Source organism: Littorina saxatilis, linkage group LG8 (genome assembly GCF_037325665.1).
Source record: "Littorina saxatilis isolate snail1 linkage group LG8, US_GU_Lsax_2.0, whole genome shotgun sequence".
Taxonomy (NCBI): domain Eukaryota; kingdom Metazoa; phylum Mollusca; class Gastropoda; order Littorinimorpha; family Littorinidae; genus Littorina; species Littorina saxatilis.
Genome location: NC_090252.1, coordinates 20,408,501 through 20,418,342, shown reverse-complemented (window position 1 = coordinate 20,418,342; position 9,842 = coordinate 20,408,501). Strand labels below are relative to the sequence as shown.

The 9,842-nt window shown below is 40.3% G+C and overlaps 2 protein-coding genes across 2 annotated transcripts in view; one reads left to right on the top strand and one right to left on the bottom strand.

The window, feature by feature from the left end:
* Positions 1-9,842, top strand: part of LOC138974547 (uncharacterized) — a 252,051-nt gene that overhangs the window by 148,246 nt on the left and 93,963 nt on the right. The window lies entirely within an intron of this gene.
* LOC138973009 (uncharacterized) lies at positions 3,733-6,249 on the bottom strand. The gene is made up of 2 exons (XM_070345660.1): positions 5,525-6,249; positions 3,733-4,381 (listed from the first exon to the last, which is right to left on the bottom strand). Exons 1-2 carry the CDS (start codon positions 6,069-6,071, stop codon positions 3,954-3,956), a joined length of 975 nt encoding a protein of 324 aa, XP_070201761.1. The 5' UTR covers positions 6,072-6,249; the 3' UTR covers positions 3,733-3,953.

Sequence of the window (9,842 nt, the reverse complement as noted above, 5' to 3'; positions counted from 1 at the left end):
TATATATATATGCTTGTCGGTTGTTTGAAAGTAAAACGTTTATCTATCAACACTTTCATTCCTGGGTACCGGGTGGTCCTTAAAGGCACACTCAGCTTCATGTAAACCATCAGTTGCTGGTCACATGCAGACACTGTCATGCTTTTACACACAGTACAAACACCCTTTCGTTTAAACACGCACTGCTTGAGAACATCTGAGGTGCCCTCAGTAAAGAGTGAGCATTTTTCAAAGATTATTTATTTTTTGCGTGGCAAAAAGTGGACGCCTCGTTTTGGCACTAGACCTAACTTTTAAAATCTAAATAATACATTGACACATTCTTGAATCATAATAGAATTCTTTTTTCCTCAAGACAAGATCAGTACAATTCGAAGTTTTGAAAGTTTAAAAAAAGGGAGCCCAGAAGCCGGTCACTAAAGGTTGTGTTTCCCAAGCAGACGCATTTTCTGCATTGCGCTTGAGTCTTTGAAGCCAACCGCCACCAAGAAGTTCGTATGACTCGCAGCTGTTTGTTGCGTTTTAGATTAAGTGGTACACAATACTGTGCTATTGCAGATACAGCAAGTCGCATTGAAATCACAAACTGACGACGAAATTGTGAAAAAAAAGAAAGTGGATCACACGGGTTCACGATGGCTCAGGGGTTAGATAAACCACGAAGACAGGTGTGTGGTTTACGCGAGCTAAATAGCCATTAAAACGAACTGTGTCATTTAATGCTAATTGCAAGTGGGTTCCCATAAGGTTAGAACTGCTTTTTTTCATGAGAATATTTAAATCGTTCTGTAAACCGTTTGAGGCAGACCGCATGGGCTTTAAACAAGTAATTCATATGTGGCTTATCAAATCTTTGACACCTTCTTGATTAGGATATAATCAAACTGAGGCATAAACATTGCTCTTTTTGTGTTGTTGAAAAACTGGAATACATAGGTTACACACTTCGTGTAAGTGGATTTTAAACACTATTGGTGTTAGTTCGCGGTCACGGGAAACAGACCTGGAAATCTATACGATTTCGCCATATTTTGTACGCTTGATTGTCCAAAACTTTATACGACCAGTGCGGTCGGTGGAGAAAAAAATACGACGAGAACAATTCCTAGAATACTTTTCTTCACAAGCACATCCCGAAGCCGAGGTCAAGTATTTTCATACACTCGTTTGGAAGCTGTCGTGGCATGTCACGTGACGCGTAGTCTCAATAACCAATGTTAGCCATACAGATGCTACAAGAGCATAGGAAGCAGTGAGACAATAGTAGATGACAAGGACAAAGCGAAAGTCGCTGCCATAACGATTTTCCATCCTGCAGAAACAACCACACAGTGATCGCTTGCTTCAACCGGAGGCCAGGAAAAAATCGGTCAGGGCACAGTTTCACTTAAAGCATACCTACCAACCGGCGTGGCACCGACTGGTGGCAAGACTACGCACACTGCTAATTCTGTCAGATCCGGCGGGTCGAATTTCTGCACAACAAACGTGAAATAAAAACGTAGCCTGCACGAGAAGCGTTTAAATTGCCCTCAACAACAACAAACTAAAACAAATACACACGCAAGAAACAGGCTGGGTATTCTGCTGAAACTATGTTTTTTGAGCTGATTTTGAAAATGAGCTCAGCTTTTGGCATTGGCACAGACTGCGACTTTTCACAGACAGTCAAAGTTACGTTTCCAGACTCGAATATCGCGCAGTAGTATCAGTGTTCCCGTTATTCAGCTATGATCAAACATATGTTCAATGACAAAAGTAAGCAACAAAGTTTCACACACTCAATGTTACACATGTATAGATTGTCATTCCTGTATATTAACTGGGGCAATGATTAAAGATAACGTTATAACTCTGCATTTGATCAATGGTTAGAGTGATTTTCATCAAACATTAAAAGAAGCATTTACAGGGTGACACGAAAAAAACAGATCCCACCAAAAGTTTAATATTTTCTGAAATAATCAGCCGATTCTTTTATTTTTTCAGGTGAGCCAAGCTGAAATGATGTTCTAACAGCCCACCAAGTTTGAGCTTCAAGATGTCATGGACAACGGAGCATAAGACATTTATAGTCGAGGCCTATTTTCGCCGGCGAACAGATTTGCTCGGGCTGCGCACAACAGACTCTCTGACTGAATCAATATTCCTCGGTGTCCTTGCTGATTTAGGTCGACCAGAGTGGGATCCCCTGTTAGGGTTTTTACTATTGAGGTTATTGACAGTCCCATGGTCTCTGAACTTATCCCTCCATCCATAGATAACTGATTTAACAGGAAAGTCTCTACGTCCAAACTGTCTTTTGAATTCCAGTTGAGCAGCGTGGATAGAATTCGACCGAAAATAGGCCTCGACTATAAATGTCTTATGCTCCGTTGTCCATGACATCTTGAAGCTCAAACTTGGTGGGCTGTTAGAACATCATTTCAGCTTGGCTCACCTGAAAAAATAAAAGAATCGGCTGATTATTTCAGAAAATATTAAACTTTTGGTGGGATCTGTTTTTTTCGTGTCACCCTGTATGTTAAATATATCGGTAAACTTATTCACCGTTGCAAAAGACGCGTGCGAAGCATGTAAGAATAATCGATGTTCATGATGAAATCCTGTGTGGAGTACACTCATTTTATTGTTCTGAAAATAATCGAACTTTGTTTGAGAATTTTCCAAGTGCAAACCAGGGGTTTCCATGTCTGGGAAAAGCTCGCCAAAGCTCGCAGTTTTCGTGATCCGCTAACCATTTCAACCAATATTGTTTTATACATTAAAATTGTTCATTTTTGTTTGAGAATACTCCAAGTGCAAAACAGGGGTTCCCAGGTCTGGGAAAAGCTCGCTAAAGCTCGCATTGTTCATGATCCGCTAACTAATTCAACCACTATTATTTTACACATTAAAAATCTCAAGTTTTGACTAAATGTTTTAACATAGAGGGGGAATCGATACGAGGGTCGTGGTGTATGTGTGTGTGTGTGTGTGTGTGTGTGTGTGTGTGTGTGTGTGTGTGTGTGTGTGTGTGTGTGTGTGTGTGTGTGTGTGTGTGTGTGTGTAGAGCGAATCAGAGTAAACTACTGAACCGATCTTTATAACATTTGACATGAGAGTTCCTAGGTATGATATCCCCAGACGTTTTTTTTCATTTTGTTTTAATAAATGCCTTTGATGACGTCATATCCGGTTTTTTTGTAAAAGTTGAGGCGGAACTGTCACACCTTCATTTTTCATTAAAATTGATTGAAACTTTGGCCAAGCAATCTTCGATGAAGGCCGGACTTTGGTATTGCATTTCAGTTTGGAGGCTTAAATATTAATTGATGACTTTGGTCAAATCCAAAAATTGTAATTATTTTTTTTTTTTATAAAACGATCCAAAATTATGTTCATCTTATTCTACATCATTATCTGATTCCAAAAACATTACCAGCTATTGTGTTTTCAGCGTAGCAATAGGGTCCGATATTTAGACGAGACAAGTATAATGCGACGAGTCGAAGACGAGTCGCATTATACTTGTTCGAGTCTAAATATCGGACCCTATTGCTACGCTGAAAACATAATAGCGATTATATAGCTGTTATGACCTTGATTTGTTGTTCCAAACTTACAAAATGACAGTTTTTGCGTCGATGCGTTGATCTCAGGTTTTGATAGCAGACAAACTTCTTACGCGCATCATGTTCGCGCAGACATGCACACCGCTACACGCTTTCTGACTCTGACTCCAAGTGCATTCGATTTCACAACACAGTTGTTGAAACAGCTTTTTATTAGTTTATTTGTATGCAACAAACAGAAGTTTAAGGTTTTTAATTTTGAAAAAGGCTAATAATGAAGAAAATCAAAACATAACATCAACGGAAAACTAGAAACAACTGAAGAACTATAGGAAGCAAGAAGGGGTGAAGAAGAGATAATGGAACAGCCAGGAACAACGCGCGGCGACAGCAAAGTTTTCATTTGGGATGAATGGTGATGTTGAAAGTGCACCCCTGCATGGAGCACTGCTCGAACAATGCTGGAGGTTTCGATGCTGGACTGTCTTCGGAGAACTCCTCAAACATGAGCGAAACTTCTTCTTCTGACAGGATGTTGGGATTTCGTGCGACAGTTGCAACAGGCGTGGTCGTTGTGACAGATGCGGTTACAGCGGCAGTGAAGCTGGTGGCAGTGGCACTGGCAGTCGCACTTGAACGCGGAGCTTTCTGTTTCACTGGGACAAGTTGCTGGGATTTACCGGACGCAGCCGCCAAAGCATCTGCCATTTCAAGTTTCCTGTTCTGGGAGGTGCGCTGATAAATAGCCAGCGAGGAGACGGATTTGTGGCCTGTCACAGACATAATGTCTGCTACTCCAAAACTGTTTTCCGCAAGGATAGTTGCTCCTGTAACACAGCAAAGGAAGCAGATCTGTGAGTTTTTTTTAACACTAACAGTCAATCTGTTCCTATTTCATGCTTTTGAGAATGTGTTCAACTTCAAGCAAATTTGATCTATTGGCAACTAAATATATATGATTATGAACTAGTCAACTCACCCTTATTTGTTTAATTCCAGGGGGACAGAGAAACCACTTAATAAGGAATTGATAGGCCTTTGATTCAATTGGTGCAAGAGAGAAACCTGCTTTTTAAAAAGATTCCAATTTTAAGACTTTCTTCCATTAATTGTGACCTTGTTTTCTGAGATTTTATTTTCATTACCCATGTAAAATTTCCCCCATTTTAATTGTAGACTCCCTTCTCTTCACTGTATAGTATATTCATATTAGCACCTGATCTTTCTTTTCTTTATTTGGTGTTTAACGTCGTTTTCAACCACGAAGGGTTATATCACGACGGGGAAAGGGGGGGGGGGGTAGATGGGATAGAGCCACTTGTTAATTGTTTCTTGTTCACAAAAGCACTAATCACAAAATTGCTCCAGGGGCTTGCAACGTAGTACAATATATTACCTTACTGGGAGAATGCAAGTTTCCAGTACAAAGGACTTAACATTTCTTACATAATGCTTGACTAAAATCTTTACAAACATTGACTATATTCTATACAAAAAAACACTTAACAAGGGTAAAAGGAGAAACAGAATCCGTTAGTCGCCTCTTACGACATGCTGGGGAGCATCGGGTAAATTCTTCCCCCTAACCCGCGGGGGGGATTAGCATCTGATTTTCTCAAGATTTTCTCAAGGTCTCATACATATTAAAAAAAAGGAGGGGGGGGGGGAGTTCAAATATCATTGATATATCTGAAACAGTGAAAGATTACTTTTATACTCCATTTCTAAACTTTCCTGTCATTAATGTGAGTGAAAGCACCGATACACCTAGATTCAAACAAACCAGAATCAAGAAATTAAGTCTTTTGAATATATGATTTAACTCGGGGAATGCATTATGATATTATCGTTATTGTCTTTAGTTATACAGTTCTTTAGTAAAAGAAAAGAAGCGATAACACATTGTTTTTGCATGTGTTGATTTGTCGTGTTCATGCCTTAACTCAATCACGTAAGCTCATTTAACTTACCAGTAGCCCGAATGCAGTGGTTGGTGTAGTTGTCGCTCAGCTGACAGAGTCGGCTCAGGGTGGGCATGAAATTGCGAAGACAGTGTAGACCAATGGGCTTGTTCTGGTACCAGCAGGTATCGTCATTGAGAAAGGAGGTCTTTGGATATTGAAATAGGCGGTTGCACTTAGGATGCAGAAAATTTATGTATCGTTCGAAACTCTGCACCGGGCAAAACTCATCCCCGGTGTCGGGCATAATGCCGGAGAAGGACTCCTCGTCACCACCGCGATGGTTTTTGGTCAACTCATCTTTCACCTTTATTACGAATCTTCTGTGTGTGTTTTCATCCCTTTTGATAGTAAAGGTGTCTTTGGTCATCTGGTCCATATTTTCACCTCCACGCCTGAAGAAATACAGCCGGATGTCGAACTGGATTTTGTTGGCAAGCCCAACTGGGGTGTGGGGACTCAGGTGAAGGGAATTTTTCATTTTGATGCGGTCCGCTTCGCAGATTGTTTTTGTGTGCCGAATGTCTCCTTTACCTGCCTCTTTTATTTCTCCCATAGCCACTTTGTACGATTCCGTTGACTGGCGAAACTCCACGTCCTTGATAATGTCAAACGTTTTGTTCTGGGGGGCAGATTTCAGGTAGCGGGACAGGCCAGCTCTAAAACCTTCAAGACTTTTCCCACGGTACAGTTCTCCTTTCTCTGTCCGCAAACCCAAGTACGCAGCTCTGCCGTGTAAAGGCAGAAGGAAGCAAGTCCATGAAACATAGTTTCGAGAAAATCGACATTTTCTGTTTGCATCACTGTTTTGGAATGAAAAGCTTTAAATGATTTTTTTGTTTGCTGATAACATGTAGGGCATTATTGTGCGTTTCTGCTATGAATATCAAAACCCTCATTTGATTCATCACTTAGAAATAATGATTTTTGTGGACTTACTGCCTTTTGCCGAATTAATTCCCTAAACTCATTCACTCAAACATAATGGTAAAAGGCAGTAAGAGGACATACTGCTTTCTGCCAAATTATATCCCGACTTAAATCTTATTTTTAAAAAATGGCAAAAAGTAGCATTGGACTTACTGCTTTCTGCCATATTATATCCTGGTCGATATATCTGGCTGAGAAAAGGGCATAGAGCAGCAAGTGGACTTACTGCTTTCTGCTAATTTATTATCTCCGAAAATTGAAAGTAAAAGAAAATACACGCAGCACTGCTTTTGGAACTTTTTTTCAAAATGTGACTTTACGTCCAGTGATTTCGTGAATTTCTGAATGCACAAACAACTTCCTTGATGTATTTTCTTTTGTGATTAACTGAGACAAATGTTCCCGTTTTCTTAAATTTCAACACATGCTCAAGTTAGTCTTTGTCTTGGTTCCTCGTTTTGCTTATCATTCTGTGGTCACTCACTCATGATTAACTTTATTGTTAATCCGTTCTTGTGTCATTGGTAACGTTTAAAAAGACCATTATTTTTAATACAAGTCTTGATACTCTCTTTTGATATTCACAAGACAAATATTGACTTGAACGCAAGTCTTTTAACATTAAAATAAAAATCTAAGAAAACGTTTACACACACACACGCTTTTTTTCTTGCTGCTTGTCTGTAACACACACATACACACACGCTCACACACACACACACATACACACACACACACACGCACACACACACACACACACACACACACACACACACGCTTTTTCTTTCCTTCTCACTGTCTTTCTCGCTTTCGTTTGCTAATAAGAATTAGAATCCAGGATCTGACAATAAGACGTTTTATTTATTGAGTTTGACTAACGATTTCCAAAGGACACAAAATTAAAGCAACAGCAGGACAAAAATAACTAGTGTGTCAAGCCGCCATTATACCAGAATTAAGAATAGGTCATCGTGCAGTCTTGATTTCCAAAGGACACAAAATTAAAGCAACAGCGTGACAAAATGAAATGGTTTGACAAACCGCCATTATACCAGAGTTAACCATATTATCGTGCAGTGTTGACTTTCAGCTGAAGTGTTCCACTTTTGAACAAAATTTGGTTAATTAGTCTTGAAAACTGTGTGATGAACTATATAACCATTTGTAGTTGTACACCATGCGCACTACATTTGCTATTAGAATTACATAGTAATTCACACACTGTCCACAAACATTGTAGTTGAGTGTTCAATTAGCAAAACCACAAACCTGCAAACTATGATGTAGTATATTCATTTATCACCCCATCTACCCCAGTTACAGTCTACATCCCTTCTAAAACGATTCACTGACATTCTGCCATCCGACTGATGACAATTATCAACTACAGCGATTAACTGGATGTAGATTTTTGTTCCATGAGCCTGTTTGTATAACTAACAAACAACATACAATCCCCCCACCCCCTCCCCCTCCTCGTCCCCACGTTCTGCATCTCTGCGCTCAGCATCTGTTATTGTCAAACTGAAAGTTGTCAGTATTACTCCTCTTCCTCTCCTTTGGCCCATAACCGTCGTATGTTGCTGGCATTTTCATTTGGGCAAGGTGCATTGCGGCCTCTTCTCCTGCAAGCCGAGGTGGTTGTATCTCGCAGTTGGAACCTGCCAGCAACGCTTACACATCTGTCAAATGAAAAAGGCAGCAAAAGTGAGACATTTTATTGACAAATCTCCTCCCCACCCTCCTTCACATCATCCTTTTCCTCTCCCGCGCACATCACCCCCCCCCCCCCCTCCGGGCGACTATAATGACAAACGATTACTGCTGCTGCTGATGATACTAATACTACTGCAACGAAAATGATGTAAAGATGTTGCTCGTTTTAAAATATACCTCTTCAGCCCGAGAAAAGAAAGGAATGAAAAAATGTTGCACGCTATTTTTGGCTGTGTCAGTGAAACATACCTTGTTTTGGGCCCTTGAACATAAAGGGGCAGTGGTGGCGAGTATCCCTCAGACTGTGTGCTGCAGCTGTCGTCGCTGCCTGTCCCACTTCGAATCACATTTCTGTCAAATACAATAGGACATAATACTTATTCCGATGGTTGGAAGCACAAAGAGACCGGAGAACAATCCTCCAGTATAATGTCATACTGCCGTTCCAGATCTAACACGCTGTCAGTGCTCAAGACCACAAGTCACTCATTCTAGATCAAAACAACTATCTCTTTGTATTAGAAACATGCTAAATGCATCCATAAATATCATGATGAAAATAGCAGAAGTGAATAGTCAAGAAGTCACGGTGGAAGTAGCGTACAACAACAAAACTATAATAAAATTAATGGGCATTTGAACTATGGCATTTTACTTGCTAGCTCCGTAATGCAAGTGCACATTGGAATACCCAAATCAGTCAGAAAATCAGTGTTGTCGTTGTAAATTCCCAAACACCTATTGAGAGAGAGTCATTTCAGACCGGAACGCAAAACTGCCAACAACAAAAATGAAACAAACAAACCAACTTACTGTTGCTTCGGATAGTTGAACACGTCGGCAGCTCTCATCGCCATTTTCCCCGACAAAGGCCAGGGAAATAATGATACAATAAGCTTAGTTCTGATTGGTTAACCGCAGTCAGGATTACAAAAGGGTGAACGCGATTGGCTAATGGACATAGAGCGCTAAACCATGCAAACTCGTTTTGAGGCTTGCAAGGAAGTAAGTCCAGTGCAAACCTGAAAACCAAAAGTCCCTGGACTTGCTTCCATTTGCCGATTTTTATCCTTCGATTAATTTTTTTGTGTGGACTTACTTCTTCAAAAAGTCCATAAATATGGATCGCACATCTTAGAAATTTTGACACAAGATGCGCCTTTTTCCCCTCAGCATTATGATATGAAAATCTCATTTTTACCAAATTTGGACTTACTGCCTTCTGCCAATACACGGCAGAGCTGACAGGGCAGTGTCCAGTTCTTCGATTGAATACTCCTCAAAGTTTATGTTATCACCCTTTGCCTTCAGAAATGTTGAAAACAAACGTGCAGCAGAGGCGTTGGCGTTCTTCGTTGATGCAGGAGTTAGTTTGCTCTTTTTTTCGGCAATTTCCTCGCGCGTGACGGTTGCAAAACGTTTTTTGGGTGTTTGTTGCTCCATTTTTAGTCTTTTTTTTACCAACAGACACTTTCTTGTCAAGGGAGGTAAACATGTATGCACACACCGGTTTCGCTTGAAAACAGCTTTCGCATTCAACCTCACTGGAATGTTGTTACCCGGTCAAATTAAAGTGGTTAACTTATTTAAGGGATAAATCCGGACACATTTTATTGAAAATTACTGCAACTGGTGGTGAAATTTAATAGTTTGCATCCCAAAATTCGATTCCTTCGAAACC

Excerpts from the sequence above, each read along its gene's own strand:
- LOC138973009 (XM_070345660.1), bottom strand. The coding sequence starts at position 6,071 with ATGGGAGAAATAAAAGAGGCAGGTAAAGGAGACATTCGGCACACAAAA. Across the intron at positions 4,382-5,524 it reads CCACTGCATTCGGGCTACTG|GAGCAACTATCCTTGCGGAA; the intron begins GTAAGTTAAATG and ends GCTGTGTTACAG.